Below are 21,901 nucleotides of genomic sequence, written 5' to 3'. Positions count from 1 at the left end.
GATACTGTAGGAGTACTGTAGGGGTACTGTAGTTTGGGAAAAATTGGTTTTCGTATTTTAAAAGAAATATTGGTTTGAGGTTAGTGAGGGATGTGGTCGGGGTACTGTAGTAGTGCCGGGGGGGGGGGGGGGGGTACAGTAGGAGTACTGAAGGGGATGCTGTAGTACTGTAGGAGTACTGCAGGAGTACTGTAGGATTACTGTAGTAATGGAAAAAATAGTTTTCGTTTTGTGGAAGAGATGATGGTTTCAGGTTAGTGGGGGATATAATCGGGGTACTGTAGGGACACTGTAGTTTTGGAAAAAGTGACTTTTCGTCTTTTGAAGGGATATTGGTTCGGGTTAGTAGGGGGATATGTTTGGGGTACTGTAGGAGTACTGTAGGGATACTGTAGGAGTACTGTAGGGGTACTGTAGTTTGGGAAAAATTGGTTTTCGTATTTTAAAAGGAATATTGGTTTGAGGTTAGTGAGGGATGTGGTCGGGGTACTGTAGTAGTGCCGGGGGGGGGGGGGGGTACAGTAGGAGTACTGAAGGGGATGCTGTAGTACTGTAGGAGTACTGCAGGAGTACTGTAGGATTACTGTAGTAATGGAAAAAATAGTTTTCGTTTTGTGGAAGAGATGATGGTTTCAGGTTAGTGGGGGATATAATCGGGGTACTGTAGGGACACTGTAGTTTTGGAAAAAGTGACTTTTCGTCTTTTGAAGGGATATTGGTTCGGGTTAGTAGGGGGATATGTTTGGGGTACTGTAGGAGTACTGTAGGGGTACTGTAGAAGTACTGCCCCACGAGACTGTATTTTCGTGGTGAGACCCAACTTTTACGAAATTAATTGAATCCAGCCGTGATTACATTATTTTGGAAGCTCTTGACGAGCTAAATCTGAGTATTCTAGTAAATCTCAGATTTTGAGCTCAGAGCAAAATTTAGGGTCTCGACACGAAATCAGCCTACAATAATACACAAGATTTTCGTGACAAGACCCTCAAAATTCCTAATATTTGAATTCCACTCGAAAAAAAAACTGAAACGTTCTTTCTAAAGCTTCAAATTTGCAAAATTGTTCAGAAGAAGCCATGATGACGTCATCGAAGTGAGAGTTGTTGCATTTTCGTTGCGAGACCCAAAACGCCACAACAAACATTCATTTCAAACGATAGAATCCCTAGTATATTGCAATATATGTTTAAAAGAATAGTATTTAATCCGCCGAAATATACACAAACAAATTATAGAAATACATTTCAAATATCGTGGGGATTGGTTGGCGGGAGGAAGAAGGAAATTCACATGATACACGCATATTTTCAGAGAGAGTGGGGGGGGGGGGGGGGGGGGGGGGATAATTGAATAAAATTTTAAAAATATTGGAATAAAAGTGGCAAACTAATTTTTAGAAAAGTCCACGAAAATTTTTTCTGGAAATTCAAAAATTCGTAAAATTTCAGGTTTTTTCAGCCCAAAATTTTAGGCTGAAAAATTTTGAAATTTTGAATTTCCTTGAATAAAAAGAAAATTTTCGGTCAAAATTGAAAGATTTCCAATTTTTTTTTTGCCAAAACTGGTTCGAAATCATTGGAAAATGCTAAAATTAGTGAAATTGGATTTTTCTAATTTTTTTTCGAAAAAAATTTTTAAAAATTTTCAGCTGAAAATTTCGATTTTTTACGGAATTTTGAAAATCTGAAAATTCTTTGATAAGTTCAGTTTTTTTTTTGTTGAGAAAATTTCAGCCAAAAATCAATTTTTGAAAAAAAAAACTAGAAAATGGGGGAGAAATTCACATGATAATTATAATTTCTAACAAGATAAAGCCTACTTTGGAAAAATAAGAAATTTCGAGAAAAAAACTGAAAAATGTCAAAAATAAATTATATATCACAATATATAGCGGCGCGTGGTTTTTGTTGGGCGACTGGACGAAATTCTCATGATGATGATAATTCACGGAGCCACAGCAACCAACATCTCCTCTTCTTCCTCTTCGTCTTCTTCATCTTCTCCTTCTGACGAATCTTGTGCATTCTCATGAACATTTACAACTTCTTGAAGAGCCGACGGCGATTGCTGGACTGTTGTAATTGAGCTGCATGGTCGTTCGGGTAGTCTGGAAATAATAGAAATTGGATATTCTTCTCAGTATCACTGCAACTTTTTCCTCACGAGGGACGAGGAAAAGTGGTTTCTAGGCCATGGCCGAGGGGCCGACAAGTTTCAGCGGCCATTTATCTTGCTTTGTTTTCCGCCTGTTTTCTTTTGTTTTTCACAGCTTTTCCTGTTTTTTCTTATTAAAACTGATAAATAAATATTTTTTGCAGATGCTAAAATAATTTCCAAGTAAAAAAATTATGTATTCAGTGGGCAAGTAGCGGTGAAAGTGGTCAATGTAAAATGATGGATTACGGGAATACAAAACATAAACTTTTTCTGAAACATGATACATATGATGCTTAGATGCTGAAATTACCTGATTTTCATAACGAGACCGCTGAAAAATTTTTGAGGTTTTCAAAATTCAACTTTTTGTGCGAAAATCTCGACTTTTTCGCTAAAAAATTTGAATTTTGAAAATCTCAAAACTTTTTCAGCGGTCTCATTATGAAAATCAGGTAGTTGCAGCATCTAAGCGGTATATTTATCATGTTTGGAAAAAAGTTTAGGTTTTGTATTCCCGTAATCCATCATATTGCATTGACCACTTTCACCGCTGCTTGCCCACTGAATACATAATTTTTTAACTTGGAAATTGTTTTAGCATCTGCAAAAAATATTCATTTATCAGTTTTAATAAGAAAAAATGGGACAAAGCTGTGAAAAACAAAAGAAAACAGGCGGAAAACAAAGCAAGATAAATGGCCGCTGAAACTTGTCGGCCCCTCGGCCATGGCCTAGAAACCACTTTTCCTCGTCCCTTGTGAGGAAAAAGTTGCAGTGTATGAAAAAAAAAATTAAATTTAGCATTTTCGAAAAAAAAAATTCAAAAAAATTTTTCAAAGCAAAAATAAACAAATTTTCAAAAATTTATTTGTTTCTGAACATTGAAAAATGAGAAAAATTCAGTGAAATTTTTCCAAAATTTAAAAAAAAAAAATTTTTGGTCGCAACTTTTAATCGAAAAAAAAAACGAAAATTAAATTTTTTCACAGAAAATATTTCAGCGTTTTGAGCATTTTTTATGAATATCCAATATTTTCGGCGCCAAACTTTAAATTTTTGAAATGCTTAAAAATGGTTTTTCAAAAATTATTCCTGTTATTATTAACATTGAAAAATGAGACAAATTTGGCGAAATTAATTAAAAAACGCGGTCTGAATGACACTTCTACCATTTTTCAACAAAATTTTCTGAGCAATTCAATTAAATTTAAGCAATTTTTACAGCAAAAATTTCAAAGTCTGTTCAGAAAAAAAGATATTTTAAGGTCGAATTTTAGATTTTAGCCTGAAAACCAAGCTCCTCACATCGGATCCAAAAACGCGAGATTTCCATAATCACCGGCGACGGCTTTTGTCGACAGAAATTCCGATTCGTAGTTGGCAATCTGAAAAAAAAAATTTATTGGAAAGTCTGAAAAACGACAAAAAAAATATTATTCTGGAAAAGTTTGTCGGAATTTCTTATACAAAAATGTGTGTTCTTTTTTAAAATTTCATTTTAGACATTTTTCGGTTTTTTCTGAATAATAAAAACAAATTTTTGGCAAAAATGGGGGTTTATTGGTCAAAAAAAATTTTTTTTAATTTTTTTCGGTCAAAAAACTTTTTTTTTTAATTTTTTTTCGGTCAAAAAACTTTTTTATTTTTATTTTTTTTCGGTCAAAAAAAATTCAAGACATGTGATTTTTTTTTCAAAAATGGAGATTTTTGCATTTTTGTGTTTAATTGGGCAAGAATTACTTTTTTGTTCGCCCAGAAAAATTTTATATTTTTTTGAAATTTATGGGGATTTTTGGTTGGTTTTTTTCGGGTTTTATTGGCCAAAAATGATTTTTTTTAAATTTTTGTCCAAAAAATCAAGATATGCGAGTTATATAATTGAGATACGATTTTTGGTTTTTTTTTTTTTTTAATTTGAAAAATAGGCCAGAAATGGGGATTTTTGTTTTTTTTTAAGACTGTTGGTCAAAAAATTTTTTTTTTCATCTGAACAATTTCAGACGGCTTTTCTCCTTTTTCGTTGTCAAAAATGGGGATTTTTGAGTTTTTTTATTGGGCAAAAAATGTGTTTATTTTTAATTTTTCGTCCAAACAAATTTAGGTGGATTTTATAAGCGAGAATAAGATTTTTGGTTTTTTTTTCAATTGAAAAAATTGCCTTCTTAAGGTTTTGTATGTTTTTTTTGGTTATTTTGATTTTTTTTTAATTCAGAAATTTGTGGGGATTTTTGTTTTTTTTTTGGGTTTTGTTGCCAAAATGTTTTTTTTACATTTTCGTCCAAAAAAAAGTGTTCTTTTGTTGTTTTTTTTTTTGCTTTAAATTTTCAGAAAACAATGCTAACCATAGCCTGATCAACCATTGCTCCAGTGGCAAAAGCCGCCATCAAATGCTCATAAGCCGGTATAACATCTCTCGTTTTCAGCAAATAATCCGCTTTCATTTTATGGAATTTATGTGTTTTTCCCTGTGAAATCAAGGGTCTCGCCGCGGTGAGCTTCTCCAAAATCTCGTTGCACTTGTCGCTGTTCTTAAGCCTCGCGTACTCGTTGAGCAGGAAACAGTAGGCCGCGAGAATGTGTGGATGCTCCGTGATAACGTCCTCCAGCAGTTGAAAGAGCTCTTTCGTGTGATTTGCGTCGGGATTTCGGCTTACTCCGTTTACGAGAACATGCACTTTCAGGAGCTTTGCTTGAACATTATTCTGATTGTCGTGCAGGAATCTTGTGGCGAAGATCTTTGCCTCACGGTGTCCGCTGCTAGTGAAAAAAATTGCATTTTTTTCACTGCAACTTTTTCCTCACGAGGGACGAGGAAAAGTGGTTTCTAGGCCATGGCCGAGGGGCCGACAAGTTTCAGCGGCCATTTATCTTGCTTTGTTTTCCGCCTGTTTTCTTTTGTTTTTCACAGCTTTTTCCCGTTTTTTCTTAATAAAACTGATCAATAAATATTTTTTGCAGATGCTAAAACAATTTCCAAGTGAAAAAATTATGTATTCAGTGGGCAAGTAGCGGTGAAAGTGGTCAATGTAAAATGATGGATTACGGGAATACAAAACATAAACTTTTTCTGAAACATGATACATATGATGCTTAGATGCTGAAATTACCTGATTTTCATAACGAGACCGCTGAAAAATTTTTGAGGTTTTCAAAATTCAACTTTTTGTGCGAAAATCTCGACTTTTTCGCTAAAAAATTTGAATTTTGAAAATCTCAAAACTTTTTCAGCGGTCTCATTATGAAAATCAGGTAGTTGCAGCATCTAAGCGGTATATTTATCATGTTTGGAAAAAAGTTTAGGTTTTGTATTCCCGTAATCCATCATTTTACATTGCCCACTTTCACCGCTGCTTGCCCACTGAATACATAATTTTTTTACTTGGAAATTGTTTTAGCATCTGCAAAAAATATTTATTTATCAGTTTTATTAAGAAAAAACGAAAAAAATCGATGAAAAACGAAAGAAAACAGGCGGAAAACAAAGCAAGATAAATGGCCGCTGAAACTTGTCGGCCCCTCGGCCATGGCCTAGAAACCACTTTTCCTCGTCCCTCGTGAGGAAAAAGTTGCAGTGTTTTTGTAAAGAAATTTAGGCAATTTTAGGCTAATTTTATTATATTCACTATTAAAACAAAATGTTGAATATTTCGATTTTGCAAAAAAAAAAAACGAAAAACGACGGTTTTCGATTTTTGATTTTTTGAAAATCGAAATGTTGTTTTTTTTTCGATATTTCGCGGACAATTTCGACTAAAACAAAAACAAATTCGTGTGGTTTTCGAGGTTCCGAAGGTTTTTTGGTAAAATTTTTAATTTTTTTTCTACTAATTTTACGAATTTTTTGCTCAAAAATGTATGTTTTTTTCATGTGAAACTGAGAATTTCCAAAAAAAAAATTTAAGAGATTTTCTTCTCTTTTTTTACTTTTTAAGTTTAAAAAAAAATTAAGAAATTGCAGCAGCTTTTTTCCTTAAAATAAATTTTTTTTTAAAACAAATTTTGAAGTGAAATTTTCCGCAAATTTCATATTTATCACCAAAATTTTTTTTAAAAATCCTCCAAAAATGGCATTCTCAATTTCACATTATAAAATAAAACATTGATCTTTTGAGAGAAATTCGCTTTTTTTTAGAAATTATTTCCTAGGAGTTTTCGGTAAAATTTTAATTTTTTAAAACTAATTTCACGAATTTTTTGCTGAAAAATGTTTGTTTTTTCATAAATATTTTATTTTTGCGATTTTTTTTAGAAATTATTTCAAAAGTGTGGTTTTTGAGGTATAAAATCGACATTTTTGCTCTAAAATGTATGTTTCTTAACAATTTTTTTCTAAAAATCGAAAAAAACGAACGTTTCCGATTTCTTTCGAAAAAGTAAAAAAAAAAAGGAAATTCACATTTTTCTAAATTTTTTTCATCAACATGAACAAAATTTGAAAAATTAATATTTTTTCGGGATTTTCCAAAAAAATTTTTTCTACAAAAAAAAATTCGGTGTTTTTTTTTGGAAACTAGTTCCGGAGGTTTTTAGGTAAAATTTTTAATTTTTTTCTACTAATTTTACGAATTTTTTTGCTCAAAAATGTATGTTTTTTTAATGTGAAACTGAGAATTTCCAAAAAAAAAAATTTAAGAGATTTTCTTCTCTTTTTTTACTTTTTAAGTTTAAAAAATTATGATATTGCAGCTTTTTTTCAAAATTTTTCAGAAATTATTATTTTTCTACGTACTCCTCGTCTTCGAGCAGGGTATCCACGTATAAAACACCCAAATCCGTATTATTTGGCATCGATTCGACGGCTTCAAGAAGAATACGGTGCGCTTGGTTCCGATCTGCAAATTTTTTTGGATTTTCGTGGCGAGACCCAAAAAAAAAATTTTGTTTATAAATCGAATTTTACTAGAATAATATCGAATTCTGCTCATCGAGGGCTTTTAAAAGAGTATATAATCATGGCCCGAAAATTTTGTTCCGAAAATTTCCGGGAAACTCGGGTCTCGCCGAGAAAATCATCTTGTGGATTACTATACTCTCTGGCTTATTTCGTGGCGGGACCCAAAAGCTTTTCAAAACCTGTATTTCACTCGAATATTAGGATTCAGCTCACCGAGGAGAGCTTTCAATTAAGTATAATCACGGCTGGATTCTAACAATTTTGGAAAAAATCGTCGGGTCACGCCACGAAACAATTTTCGAGTACAATTCAATTATTATGAAATTTCAGGGTCTCGTCACGAAAATCTTGTGTTTAAATTAACAGTAATCTGGGTGATTTCGTGGCGAGACCCTAAATTTTGCTAGAATACTCGGGGATTCAGCTCACCGAGAGTTTTCTAAATAGTATAAAAATGACTGAATTATATCAATTTCGGAAAATTAGGGTCTCGCCACGAAACCAGCCTACAGTAATCCAAATTATTGTCGAACCGGGGGATTTCTGGAACTTGGTTGACTCCAGCCATTAGTATACTTATTTGAAAGCTCTCGAAGAGCTGAATCCGAATTTTCGAGTAGAATTCAATTATTAGGAAATTTCAGGGTCTCGTCACGAAAATCTTGTGTATTACTGTAGGCTGATTTCGTGGCGATACCTAAAAGTTTTTCAAAAATTGAATTTCACTCGAATATTAGCATTCAGCTCACCGAGAACTTTCTATTAAGTATAATCATGACTGGATTATATTAATTTCGGAAAATTAGGGTCCCGCCACGAAAATCTTATGAATTACTGTAGCTTGGCTGATTTCGTGGCGGGACCCGAACTTCTGGAAATTGGTGGAATCATCCAGCCATGAGTATACTTATTTAAAAGCTCTCGACGAGCGGAATTCAATTATCCCTAATCTGTTTTCGTGTCGAGACTCGAGATAATCCGGGAAATTTGCAATTTTTCGTACATCTTTCCACATCGGCTCCTCGCGACTTCAACTCCATCGTTCTGAGCACATAGGCGCGCAAATGGACGGCAAAAACGTATTGTTCAGTGCCCGGAAACACCATTTTCCTGGCTCGTTCCGCAAAACTCCACGCGAGCTCCGTGTCAATTTGCTGAGCCATAAATCCATTAACTGTGCATGTTTCCGCACGATGTGGCCATTCTCGATTCAATGTGGTCGCTAGATTCTCGATTAGTGCGGCGTGTTGGGTGAAATCCTGAAAAAAAAACATTTTTTCTACAAATTTTCACCAACTCCATCGAATTCAGCTTGTCGAGAGCTTTCAAATGAGTATAATCATGGGTGAAATCGAAATTTTCAAAAAATTCGGGTCTCAACACGAAAATCGCAGGTTACTGTAGGCTCATTTTCGTGGCGAGACCCACCTAGAAAATAAAAGATTACTGTAGTAAGATTTTCGTGGTGGGACCTAAATTATGTGAATTTTGGTTTTATTTTCCAATTTTCAGGTATTTTCTGACCTATCTTTGGGATTTTCACTAGAATTTCGCCTAGATAATGTGGTTATTGGAATTTCCCGCTACTTTCGGGCGGATTTCGTGGTGAGACCCAGAATCCCTCTAATTCTGCTAATTTTTGGTGAGTTTTTGGTCAAATAAATGTGGGAAATTTCAAAATTTTTAGCAGAAAAATCTAGTAAAAATCCCAAAAATGGCTCAGAAAATAGCTGAAAATCGAAAAATAAAACCAAAATTATAATCATAATTTGGGTCCCACCACGAAAACCTTACTACAGTTATCTTTTATTTTGTAGGTGGGTCTCGCCACGATAATGAGTCTACAGTAATCTGCGATTTTCGTGGCGAGACCAAGAATTCCTCTAATTTTGCTAATTTTTGCATGATTATACTTATTTGAAAGCTCTCGGCGAGCTGAATTCAAATAAATGTGGGAAATTTCAAAATTTCAGAGCGATTTTTCTTTAATTTTGACTCAGGATTTAGATTTTTTGTGCTGAAAAAAGGTTTTTTCCCAGAAATCCACGTGGAAAATCGAATTATTAAAATATTATAGGGCTCGGAAATACTGAAAAATACGAAATTTTCAGTAGAAAATGAAATTTTTTCAGCAATTGTACGTGGAATACAGGAAAACCTGACTTTTTGACCGAAAAATTATTGATTTTCCTTAGATCCCGCAAATTCGTAGTAATCCACATGGAAAGTCGATTTTTTATAAATTTAGAGCTCAGAAACCGCGAAAAAAACCAATTTTTCCGCAATTCCAAGTGGGAAAATCGAATTTTTTGGAACAAAAATGCAGTAAAATCAAAATTTTTTTCCGGATTCTTTTCCTAAATTTGCTATCCACGTGGCTCCTCCACTAATTTTTATAAATTTCAGCCAAAAATGGGGCATTTCTACTAAATTTTCGAGAATTTTCCCAGTACCCCAATGCACAAAAACGCGAGAAGATCCATTCCGTCTATCCAGAGGCTGTCGTTATTATGCGCGGTACGTAATAGCCGCCTCGCTTCGTCTTTTTTATCGATTTGATAGTTAAGCCGAGCCATTTCGGTGAGCACACGTGGATTCTGATGTGACATTCGTTTGAGACAAGCAATCGCATCGTAGATTCGGTAATTGCCGACGGCTTCAGCCGATTTCAGCCACCAGTACACGTCGTTGCGTTCGGTACCAGTGAATTGCTCTGAAAAACGCTTGACTAGCGTCGAATCGGCCTTATTCTTCTTGAGCAGTGAGAGCACTGGGCCCAGTGATGAAGAGCATATTCGGGCGCTGTTTCTGAAGAAAAATGAGTGTTTTTCGGCAATTTTTTGTTCAAAACGGCTTGATTTTGTGAAATTTCGGATAAAAATTAATGTACGTTTCGGGATTTTGTTCGGAAAAATGTTGTTGTTTCAGCTTATTTTTTAGCCTTGGAAACCGAGAGAATTTTTCTGAAAGAAATTGACTTTTTATTCGGCGAGTTTTTTTCTATTCCGAGAGAAAAATCCCCTGTTTTTCAGGATTTTGTTCGAAAAAATAATATTATGTCAGCTAAATCAACAACTTTTGTTCAAAACGGCTTGATTTCGGGAAATTTCGGATGAAAATTAATGTATTTTCGGGATTTTGCTTAGAAAAATACTTGAAATCCCGCTAAAATCGTTCAAAGTTGTATTTTTTTTAAATCTTATATTTAAAGGCGCACACAATTAACAAGGCGATGGGTATCGCAGCGGAAAAGTTTATGGTAGGCTTCAACTTGATTTTTTGAAATAATCGTGTGAAAATAAATGTATTATTTATTTATTTTTTAGTGTTTTTTCTCGAAAAAAATACTTGTGACTTAATTATTTGTTAAAAATCTCATTGAAGAAATTTTGAAAAGTGTTTAAAGGGGCGCCCAATAAACAAGTCGATGGGTCTCGCAGCGAAAAAAGTTTATGGTAACTTTCGGAAAACTGCATGCGCGCCTTTACAATTACGAGAGCGAAAATCAAATTTTTCGCAGTTTTTTCGTCGACAAATTTCAATTTTTTTTCCATACTCATCAGGAAGGTCTGCTTTCCATGTTTCCGGCACGAGAAGATCCGATTCCTCTTGATTCTTAATTCGACGAACGAGACGTGGAATTTCAACGTCTCGGCGTGACTTCATTTGTGGACCCCGTATGTGCTTGAGCGCTTCTGAACGAAAGGAAAATTTTTGAGATTTTGTTTTCTCAAAGCTGTTTGGGGAATACCATATGCCTCTTTAAGCTTGTTGGACTTTTGCAAAATGCTGTAATAGCAGAACCATGTGTAATCTTTCAATTTTAGCTCCTCATCGGTGTCTTCTCTGCGGTCATCTTGAGGCATATATGTTGAACAACTTGGGTAGGAAAACGGTCGTTCGTTACGGAATGTTTGAATTATCGATTTTAATATCTTAAAAAATTGAAAGTCCACGGCTTATTAGAGAATTTGAAATCTTACTGCTCCCGCCTGCGCGTATCTTTTCGTTTTCTCGTAAAACTCAGCAATTTTTTGGTAAGTCGCAAAATCTTGCTCATTGTCTGGAACTATCCAACGATTGGAGCTTGTGCTTTGATTAGTTATTTCGTAGAGGAGAATACTGTCTTCTGCGAACCCGTGCTGTGAGAGAATGTACAAATGCTTCCATACGGAAATCGGACGTTTCAGCATTCGCAACGGAGTGTTGGTGGACTGCCGAGGTCGCCGAACTATTTGAGGAACCGTTCCCCGAGGCATTATCTGAATTTTTTGATAGAAACTTCCGTTGTGGCGGCTCGAATACAGAAATACCGCGAAAAGAAAATGACTTTTTTTTTTGAGTAACAAAACCGAGAAAACGTTTTTTTTTTGGTGAACAGATTTATTGAAAAATAACAACAAGTCGAGACCGACACTTAGCGAAGTCTTCTGGCTTCTCTCTCAGATTCGAGGAGGGTAAGGATGTCTCCCTCGCGGACTGGGCCCTGAAAATGAATTTTTAGTAAAAGACATTAAAAAAAAGAAGGCAGTATCACTTACCTTAACGTTTCTGATGATGGAACGGTTGTTCTGGTCGTTGATGAATTCGACGCGGACTTGGGTACATTGTCCCTGGGATCCAGTACGTCCGATGACCTTGGTGACACGAGCAAGAGTAAGCTTGTCCATGGTGACTGATTACCTGAAAGAAATTGAAATTATAAAGACAAAACTAAGCGGAAGAAGCGAGAAATTAAAATTCGAAAGTAAACGAAAAAGGAGAGGAATCAATTTATCGATTTGTGAGATTTTGATGCGCAAATTTAATCAAAATTAACGTAGAAAGGGGTTAGGAACAAGAAAAATGTAGCAAAACTGATAAAAACCAAATTTTCAAGAAATTATCGATTTTTCGAGCATAAATTCGCCATTTTCACTGAAATTTAGCTGTAATTCTGAAAAATACTGAGATATATTCGATGAGAAATCAATAAAACTGAATTTTGAATCAAAAATCCAAGAAAAAATCGTCAAAAATCACGAAAAACCGCTAAAAAAAGAGAAAATATTTTAGGCCAACGCAATCATCAACAGTGTGCACAGAAAAAGGGGCGGAGCAGTCGAATGCAAGAGCGCCGCACGGTTTCGCCTCGTTACGACGGAGCATCGTTGTTTTGTCTGTTTTCTCTGCGCATCGATCTTTATTTTCTTTTTTTATTGTTTTTTTCGCCTTTTCCTGATCCTTTTCAGTCGCCTTTTCACGTGACTTCCGGCTTTTTAATGTAAAATTTTGTGTTAATTGTGTTAAAAATAGGTGGATATGCTGTAATTGTCGAGAAAAATGATTAGATTATCACCTGAAATTCCTTGAAAAATTTTTTTTTGGGGCAAAAACTTTAAAAAAAATCTCGAAAAATTAAAAATCTGCTAATTAAAACGAGCTGTTCCAGACAATTCCGAATAAAATTATTATTTAAAAAAAAAACAAAACCCCCCAAAATATCAGGTTTCCTGCCAATTTCCTCTCTCTCTCTCTCTCGAAAAAGTATCCCATGACTACCCGCCACGCTTCACGTGCCCCCGACTCGTGTGAAACAAAAAGTGTACTTCTTCACATTTTGTGTCCTTTTTTCGGTTGAAAGCTCATTTTTTTCACATTTTTTCTCGCAAAAATGGGTTGAAACCCCGATTTTCTGACGAGTTTGTGAAACTTTTAAGCATTTTCTCACAGGAGATATCTTCGTTTTTAATCGGTGGTCAGTGAGTGTCCCTTGTCAAGGTTGTGTCCTCAGAAAATCCGTCCTTATGCAATGCCTATCTCATCTTTTCCACGATTTTCAAGTGCGTTTAGGTCATCTTTTGTGCGTAAAAGTGGTAGAAATCGCTTTTTTTTTTTGGGGTTAAAATCCTCAAACTCGGCAGAAAACAGTGCTAAATTGAGGAAAAAACTCAAAATTTTCAACGTTTTTCTAGTTTTTCAGCAATTTTTCTCGATTTTTTTGACCCAATTTCCTTTTGTTTAGGTTAATTATCGTGATTTTCGCGTACTTTTTTGGGTTTTTACGTTTTTTTTTCCAGTTTTCAAAACAGTTTTTCTTCTATTTTTGGGCGTTTTTTCTAGTTTTTACGCCATTTTTTCCTAATTTTCTTCGTTTTTGTGTATTTTTTCCGCATTTGAACCAATTTTTGAAACTATTTTCCTTTTTATAGCACAGTTTTACTCGGGATTTCTCAATTTTGAAGCCATTTTTCGCGGTTTCTACAGAATTTATCGGTTTTAGGTCCGATTTTCTCAATTTTTAGGCGTTTTTTTCTCCAATATGAGCTAATTATCGATAGGTTTCCTCGATTTTTCCTCAAAAAACCCATTTTTCCGTAATTTTTCTCAATTTTGGAGCCATTTTTCCCGGTTTCTACTGAATTTCTCGGTTTTAGATCCGATTTTCTCACTTTTAGGCCATTGTTTTTCTGATTTTAGCTCGTTTTCGATAAACTATTCTCGATTTTTCGCCCAAAAATCCGATTTTTGAGCCCCTTTGTGCTCAATGTACTGTTCTGATGATGATGATCTAGTTGTGGCAGAGTATTGACTGTGTCAATACATAAAAAAAGATGCACACAGAGCAACCACCGGGTGGTGGGCTTCTCTATTGATGTTTCTTTTTCGTTCGAACAAGAAGTCTCTTTTGTAGCTCTTTTGTCATTTTACAGGCCTTTTTTCGCCTGAAATCGGTGATCTTTGTGCTTTTTTCGGCCTTTTTTCAGTGAAAAATAAGGATTTTTCATATAAATTGTGTGGAAAAATCATCAGTTTTTCTTGAAAAAAATGGTCGAGAAATCGAGAATTTTAACCGAAAATTGTGAACAAAAAAAAAATTTAGGAAAAAAGTGATTTTTCTCAAAATTCTGTAATTTTTCAACTGAAACAGGCAAATTTCGATGAAAATTTACAAAATTTCATTTAAAAATTAAAATCGGGGGTTTCCTATGAATTTACACGAAAAATTGGGTTTTTTTGCCGGTTTTCCAAGCGAAAATCGGAAAAAAATTGGCCATATTCCGGCCGAGATTTCTCACTTCCCGGCCACGTATCAAAATGTGACCTGTGTCTAGTCTGCGTCTCTCTGCCTCTAGGTTACACATGTCTCTCCATTTGTAAACAGCGCGAAAAGGCCAACTTGCGATCACAGAAACTAAGCCACCGGGCGGGCGGGGGTGGGAGCGTTTTTGTCTATTCCGGCGTCCGGTACGTTACTTTAAAGGTACATCAGGTTCAGTAGGGATTTCTTGGCTTTCTGTATCTTTGGATTTTTTTGGTCCTCCGGATAGAAAAAATAGAACAATAACTTTTGAAAATCGTTTCATTTGAATTTCCTCCAAAATAATTAGAATTTCTGACCAATCAGCGTCGAGCTGTGCGCTTCTTTTGATCCAGCTCACATCGCTGATTGTTCAGAAAGTAGGCGTGGCTCAGCGCGCTGATTGGTCAGAAGCAGAGGTGGGCGGATATTTTTTCGGATATTTTCTAATAATGAATTTATCAATAAGTATTGATGTAGTTATTCTGGAAGAAATGTATCCGAATAAAAGAGTAACTATTAAGCAACATTTTAATATGATAAAACCTAGAAAAATTCTACAAGTTTTCTGTATAAACGATATGCAAGTCCATTATCCGATATCCGTAATATCCGATATCCGATGTTGCTCGGCTAATAAGTTTTAAGGTCTCGGCAAGGAAAACTTGTAGATTTTTTCTAGGTTTTATCATATTAAAATGTTGCTTAATAGTTACTCTTTTGTTCGGATACATTTCTTCCAGAATAACTACATCAATACTAATTGATAAATTCATTATTAGAAAATATCCGAAAAAATATCCGCCCACCTCTGGTCAGAACTTCTACTTTTGGAAGTAATTCGAATAGGAGTGATATTTCCACTTTTAAACTCGCACCAGAGACCTTTCCCCGAAAACTTGAGTGTGATCTCTGTTGTAAGTTTTTGAACAAATACTCGAAAAGTGTCTCTATAGGTTGCTCTTCGTGGGTAAAAATAAATAACTATGTTAGTAACAACAAAAAAAAATAGAATCAAATTTTGGTAATTTTCAGGAGAAGAGGATTTTTACAGTTTTCGGATGATATTGCGACAAAAAATGTCAAAAAGAGTTGAGGGAAAACCAATTTTTTCCGAATTTTCTACGAGAATTGCAAAAAATAATTTTTCAAAAAAAAATTATGGCCGCTCAAAAATTTGGAAAAAATGGTCTACTTTTAGCTAAAATCTCAAATTTTGGCAACTTATCGGTGTTGCAGCGGTTGGAACTTAATTTTTATTTAATTGTCATCCTTTAATGCATGTTTTGGCATTTTATTACGTTTTATTTCGTTGGCTGAGATGGTTTTTTGATCGATGCGGCGGGTACAAACTTGTATCATATTTGTGTTCGCATCGACCAAAAAAAGCATCATCTCAGCCAACGAAATTACACGTAATAAAATGCCAAAACATGCATTAAAGGATGACAATCAAATAAAAATTAAGTTCCAACCGCTGCGACACCGAGAAGTTGCCAAAATGTGAGATTTTAGCTAAAAATAGGCCGTTTTTTCCAAAACTTTGAGCGGCCATAACTTTTTTTTGAAAAATTATTTTTTGCAATTCTCGTAGAAAATTCGGAAAAAATCGGTTTTCCCCCAACTCTTTTTGACATTTTTTGCTCCCAACTAGGCGAAACTGTTTGATGATCTGTGTCTCCCCCTCCGAAAGAAAGAAACATCACCATTTCCCCCAACTTATTATACACGAATGACGTGATTTTTCGCATGTCTTCTCATTCTCTCTCTCTCTTCTCTCTCCGCTGATCTGACTGGTTTCTTTTGCGGAGAGTGGAGGGAAGAAAAATGTGATAGAAACAGTTTCCAACTCACTTTTTTCTCTCTCCTTCTCTAGTACACTCTTTATTTCTTTTTGATCTGCAATTAAAGTTGCGCAGTAATACATAGTTTCTACTATTATTTATATGTGTACACATGAACTTACAAGGACCTTATTGTTGAGCTGAACTTCTAACAAAAATAATAAGAAATACGAGAAAAAATAACTTTGAGATTTAATTTTTTTGTAGTATTTTAAGAAAAAGACGAGAATTCTTTAAAAAATGTTTTCTGTAAAAAGCTAACTACACCTCAAATCAGGAGTGGGCGGCATGTTGCCGATTTTCCGGAAATATTAATTTTCGGCATATTGCCGATTTGCCGGAAATGTTCATTTTCGGCATATTGCCGATTTGCCGGAAATTTTAATTTACGGCGTATTGCCGATTTGCCGGAAATGTTTATTTTCGGCATATTGCCGACTTGCCGGAAATTGCCATTTTCGGCAAATCGCCGATTTGCCGGAAATATCCATTTTTGGCATATTGCCGATTTGCCGGAAATTTTAATTTACGGCGTATTGCCGATTTGCCGGAAATATTCATTTTCGGCGTATTGCCGATTTGTCGATTTGCCGGAAGTTTTCATTTTCGGCAAAATCTGCACTCTATTTTGCCCATTTGACTCTAAATGGCCAAAATGTTCAAATTTTGGTGATAATTGAATAAAAATCAACTTCCGGCTGCTGCGGAGACGTATTTAGTCAATTTTTTTTCGAAATTTGAACCATTTCGGGAAAATTGAACTAAATATAACAAAACTAGAATTTTGAGAAATTGCTAAAAAATCTTTAGAAATTAATTTTGACATTTTCCCCCTTTGTTCCCCCATTTTTAAGACCAATTTCAGCTTCTCACCCTTTTTTTTATGCATTTCCCCACAATTTTAAGTACTTTCCAGTCTAAAAATGTTATCTTTTCTAGATCAGTTCAAAATTTTCGAATCATAAAGTGTAATTGTTATCAGTTGGCAAAAGTGCTTTCCGATCTCAATCGATTTTTGTAACAATGATCGCTTTTGATGTGTTCCTTCAAAAATCACATTTTCCTGCACACACACATTTTTATGTGTTTTATGAATCCCACCGCCGCAAAACGCCTTTGATTTTTGATTCAAATCACCAAAAAATTGGATTTTCCTCTAGTTTTTGAAGTTTTTCCTGAAAAAATTTGGCTTTAAACTGATTTTTTTTCCATTAATTTTGCTTTTTTTCTGAAAAAAACTGGGTAAAACAGGGGTGTGCGGCAAATCTCAAAATTTGCCGAGCTCGGCGAATTCGGCAAATTCGGCAAATTTGCCGTGCTTAACAAACTCGGAAAAATTTGACCAAAACTACTGAATTCTTAACAAATATCTGGTTTCTGAATAAGCTCCGGGTAGTGTGTGTCTGCTTAAACATCAAAATAACTCAATTTTGTGTCATTTTACTAAATTTTTGGCCAAAAAATCAACAGTTTTGGTCCAAATTGCACTGTCAAATTTTTGACGTGTGCGGCAAATTCGGCAAATCTACTTTTTTGAAATTTGCCGTGCTCGGCAAACGGCAAATTCGGCAAATTTGCCGCACACCCCTGGTGTGAAATTTAAAAAATTTAGGAATTTTTCAGGAGACACTGCAACTTTTTGCTCACGAGGGACGAGGAAAAGTGGTTTCTAGGCCATGGCCGAGGGGCCGACAAGTTTCAGCGGCCATTTATCTTGCTTTGTTTTCCGCCTGTTTTCTTTCGCTTTTCATCGATTTTTTTTCGTTTTTTCTTAATAAAACTGATAAATAAATATTTTTTGCAGATGCTAAAACAATTTCCAAGTAAAAAATCATGTATTCAGTGGGCAAGCAGCGGTGAAAGTGGTCAATGCAATATGATGGATTACGGGAATACAAAACCTTAACTTTTTCTGAAACATGATACATATGCTGCTTAAATGCTGAGACTACCTGATTTTCAAATCAAGACCGCTGAAAAAGTTTTGAGGTATTCAAAATTCAACTTTTTTGGTGAAAAAGTCGAGATTTTCGCACAAAAAGTTGAATTTTGGAAACCTCAAAACTTTTTCAGCGATCTCGTTATGAAAATCAGGTAATTTCAGCATCTAAGCATCATATGTATCATGTTTCAGAAAACGTTTAGGTTTGGTATTCCCGTAATCCATCATTTTACATTGACCACTTTTACCGCTGCTTGCCCACTGAATACATAATTTTTTTACTTGGAAATTGTTTTAGCATCTGCAAAAAATATTTGTTTATCAGTTTTAATAAGAAAAAATGGGACAAAGCTGTGAAAAACAAAAGAAAACAGGCGGAAAACAAAGCAAGATAAATGGCCGCTGAAACTTGTCGGCCCCTCGGCCATGGCCTAGAAACCACTTTTCCTCGTCCCTCGTGAGGAAAAAGTTGCAGTGGGAGAAGGATAATAACATTTTTTGGAACCATGTTTTTATCCTAACATTTTATTCCAAAAATCACTCTAATACTAAATAATGTAGAAATATCGCTGGGTCCAGCGATTTTCCCACGTGTCTCAAGTTACATCACACTAAAAATAAGAAATTTTCCAATTTTTCTGCGTCTCGTTTCTCTCACATTATCTCCATTTTGCCAAACATATCACCCATTTTTTCTTCTTGTTCAAGCGTATCAATTCTGTCTTCTTCCTCGTGGTTTTTCAGTTTTTTCGTTAGTACTAGAAATTGGTTAATTCTGGGTTTTCTGCTAGAAAAAACGACTTTTTTACATTAAATGTATCCCTCTGAAATAAATTAATTTCAATCGTCGTTCTTTGAATTTTCCCATCACTTTCTCTTAATAGAGACTTCCCAAAGTGAGTGTTCTCTGATTCGATCATTTTTCCGCTGAAAGTTATGTCAAATCGGGATTTTTAAACGAAAAACCCCCATTTTTCTTGATTTTTAGCGTTGAAATCGTCCAAAAAGTAGCCATTTTCGCAGATTTTGCTTTAAAAAAAACTGGTTTTCAGCTAAATTATCGATTTTCTCCCTAAAAATGCGATTCTAGGACGTTAAATAAAATAATTTTTATTTCAAATTTCGTGAGGAAACGGTGGAATATTCGAAATTTTATATAAAGTTACCACACAAAATTAGTAGAAATTATATTTTTTAATTTTGATATTCTGTATCGATAAATAAATACAGCATGATTCTAATTAATTTCGAAAATCGAGCCCTTAAATCGTCGACACCACTGAAACAGTAGTCATTTAAAGAGTTACTGTAGTTTTCGCAACGAGATATTTTGCGCGTCATATATGTTGTACAATACGCATTCGCAGAAAACCCCGTAATATAACAATAATCTTCATATAGCTTTATTTGAAAAATTCCCAGAAAAATCGAGAAAACCCCCAAAAAAATGTTCAGGACATTTTTTTAGTCCAAAATTAGGCACTTTTTTTAAAATTTTTAAATAGACGGCTCTATAAGAAACAATTAATTACAAAACACCCTCTAAACCAGCTACCCAGAGCTCTCACATGTTCGGCTCCAAAATCGTCGTAAAAAGGCTCTCCAGCGGCTCATCTGGTGGTGGTTGCCCCTGGTTATCTCCTCTATTTTAGTCCGGGACCGCCCGTGTCGGGGGACCTCAACCGTTGTTTCGATGGTCCCTATAATCGTTGACCCCTCATTTCTACTGCATCTGGTTAGAACGATAATAATAATAGAACACATCCTCATTATTCTCTCTTTTATTTCCAATATTTTTGTTCCCAATTTTTGATCTATATTAGGACCTCGATTCCGGAATTCTGACGTCATGAGGGGCTTAAAAATAATATTTTTCGGGAAAAAAACCAATTTACTTTTGAGAAAACTGGAAAAAAATAGAGAGTAATACAAAAAATTATGTATTTTCAAGACTATTGGTTAATTCCAGCCAAATTTTTAGAGAAATTTTTCGAATTTTTCTGTTTTTTTTTTCAGAAAAAAACTGTTTTTGCAATTTTTTTTCTGCAATTTTTTAGAATTTGCAGTTCAAAAAATCAAGATAAATTAAAAATATAGCGATTTAGCGAACATTTTTGAAATAATTGATCAAATTCTAATTGTACTGTTGAAAACAAAAAAAAACGAAAATTCATAAAAATTGCCCGGAAGTCGAAAAATTGTTTGAAATAAAAATAAAAAACAAAACTAACGAAAAACATTTTTTCAGAAAATTCAACAAATTCGCCAAAAATTTCTTATTTAAAAAAAATCGTAGCTTTTCCCTGAAAATTGTAGTTTTTTCGCAGATAAAAATTTTGAAAATTTTTTTTTGAAAAATTGATTTAAAAAGTTTGCTAAAAGGCCCTGAAAATTAATTATTTTTCTTATTAGAAAATTAAAATTTTAAAAAAATTGCCAAAAACCCAAAATTGACTATAGGTATTTTCCAACAAAAAAAAAGCCAAAATACCAAGCAATTTTTTGTTGAAAAATTATTCTAAAAATTGACTAAAAGGCGCTGAAAATTAATTTTTCTCATATTAGAAAAAATTAAATTTTCTCAAATTAGAAAAAATTAAATTTTTGAAAAATTTGCCTAAATACCCAAAATTGACTATAGGTCTTTTCCAAAAAAAGCACAAAAAATTAAACTTTTTCCACAAAATATATTTTCAATCGCTTTCAAAGTCAGAATAACATTTTAAGTATACAATTATTCCTGAGAAACGAGTACCAACTTGGTTTTTTTTTCAGAAAATATCCGTCTTTCTGCAATTTTTCAGAATTTGCAATTCAAAAAATCAAGAAAGAATTAAAAATATAGTGTTTTGGCGGGAATTTATAAAATCGATCAAATTCAAGATTTTTTTTCTGAAAAAAAAAAAAACGAAAATTCACAAAAATTGACTGGAAATAGAAAAATTGTTTGAAGTAAAAAAAAATTTAAAAAAACGAAAAAAACTTTTTTTTTGAGAAAATTCAACAAATTCGGAAAAAATCGTAGCTTTTCACCTGAAAGTTATTGTTTTTCGCAGATAATAAATTTAAAAATTTGCCAAAATACCAAGCTTTTTTTTTTGAAAAATTAATTTACAAATTAAAATTATTATTTTCTTATTAGAAAATTAAAATACGAAAAAATTGCCAAAAACCCAAAATTGACTACATGCGTGTGTTTTTTCAAAAAACAAAATGCACAAAAAATCAAACTTTTTCCACAAAATTTATTTCCAATCCTTTTCAAAATCAGAATAACATTTTAAGTATCTAATTATTCCTGAGAAACGAGTACAAACTCTATTCGCAAACCCTAAACTCTAGTTTCCTTCCACAGCCAATCCTAAAACGGGAATAGAAAGCAGCTGATTATAATGAGACTCTATATGTCTATATGTGCCGCCGGTGTACTCTCTATTTCTAATCGAGAGCTGAAAGTTTTTGAACTAACTGGGAAAGAAAAAGAAAAAAGAAACACTATTTCTCGTTTTCTCTGCGTATCTTTCGTCTTTTGAAAGTTGTGTTGGAGAAGGAGGCAAGTCACGCATTTTTACATTTTCGAGTTTCTCTCGGCTGCCCGGCAGCGGCGGCGGGCGGCGGAGGCCAACTGAACTTTGGTTGGTGTACTTTTCAGTCTTTTTGCAGAGATCTAGTCGAGTTTCAGAATAAAACTCTTAAAATGCTGTTCTTATGAGTTTTTAGGTTTCCTGTTGTGGTTTGAATATGAAATAAATATGCATTAATTTTCATGCAAAAAAAAAAACGCATTTTTAATTGGGATTTTTCAAATAATACAAATTATTCTCAAATTTGGAAAAAAACCACAAAAGAAAAACAAAACAGTCGCTAAAGAATTAAAAATCCTACTTTTAAAACGTGATTTTTCAATTTTGGATAAATTCCCTCCAAAATGAGACCTTCGACCAATCAGCGTTTTGCTCCGCCCACTCAATCTGATTGGTTGCAAAGTAGGCGGAGCGAAT

The 21,901-nt window shown here is 34.2% G+C and overlaps 2 protein-coding genes and 2 non-coding genes across 5 annotated transcripts; 1 reads left to right on the top strand and 3 right to left on the bottom strand.

Moving 5' to 3' along the window:
• Positions 1-1,133: 1,133 nt before the first annotated feature.
• Positions 1,134-11,318, bottom strand: Y41D4B.4 (TPR-like protein). Of its 2 annotated transcripts, none has more exons than NM_001380056.3 (9): positions 11,038-11,318; positions 10,806-10,989; positions 10,611-10,749; positions 9,508-9,862; positions 8,058-8,313; positions 6,890-6,992; positions 4,503-4,914; positions 3,466-3,545; positions 1,134-2,110 (listed from the first exon to the last, which is right to left on the bottom strand). In NM_001380056.3, exons 1-9 carry the CDS (start codon positions 11,311-11,313, stop codon positions 1,948-1,950), a joined length of 1,968 nt encoding a protein of 655 aa, NP_001368142.1. In that variant the 5' UTR covers positions 11,314-11,318; the 3' UTR covers positions 1,134-1,947. The 2 variants fall into 2 exon arrangements, with proteins under 2 accessions (NP_001368142.1, NP_001379773.1); NM_001392258.1 differs by having other exon boundaries at positions 4,503-4,917; positions 11,038-11,316.
• Y41D4B.36 lies at positions 1,454-1,586 on the bottom strand. The gene has a single exon (NR_101889.1). It is a non-coding gene; the product is annotated as a small nucleolar RNA Y41D4B.36 (small nucleolar RNA).
• Positions 11,319-11,430: 112 nt separating the features above from the next.
• On the bottom strand, positions 11,431-11,737 carry rps-28 (Small ribosomal subunit protein eS28). Its single transcript, NM_001383043.2, has 2 exons — positions 11,596-11,737; positions 11,431-11,540 (listed from the first exon to the last, which is right to left on the bottom strand). Exons 1-2 carry the CDS (start codon positions 11,722-11,724, stop codon positions 11,472-11,474), a joined length of 198 nt encoding a protein of 65 aa, NP_001370541.1. The 5' UTR covers positions 11,725-11,737; the 3' UTR covers positions 11,431-11,471.
• Positions 11,738-19,473: 7,736 nt separating this feature from the next.
• Positions 19,474-19,529, top strand: Y41D4B.35. The gene has a single exon (NR_101888.1). It is a non-coding gene; the product is annotated as an Unclassified non-coding RNA Y41D4B.35 (non-coding RNA).
• Positions 19,530-21,901: the final 2,372 nt, after the last annotated feature.

The sequence above is a fragment of the Caenorhabditis elegans genome, chromosome IV (assembly GCF_000002985.6).
Source record: "Caenorhabditis elegans chromosome IV".
Lineage (NCBI taxonomy): Eukaryota > Metazoa > Nematoda > Chromadorea > Rhabditida > Rhabditidae > Caenorhabditis > Caenorhabditis elegans.
Note: the sequence above shows the minus strand (reverse complement) of the source record. Positions and strands in the feature narration are given on the sequence as shown.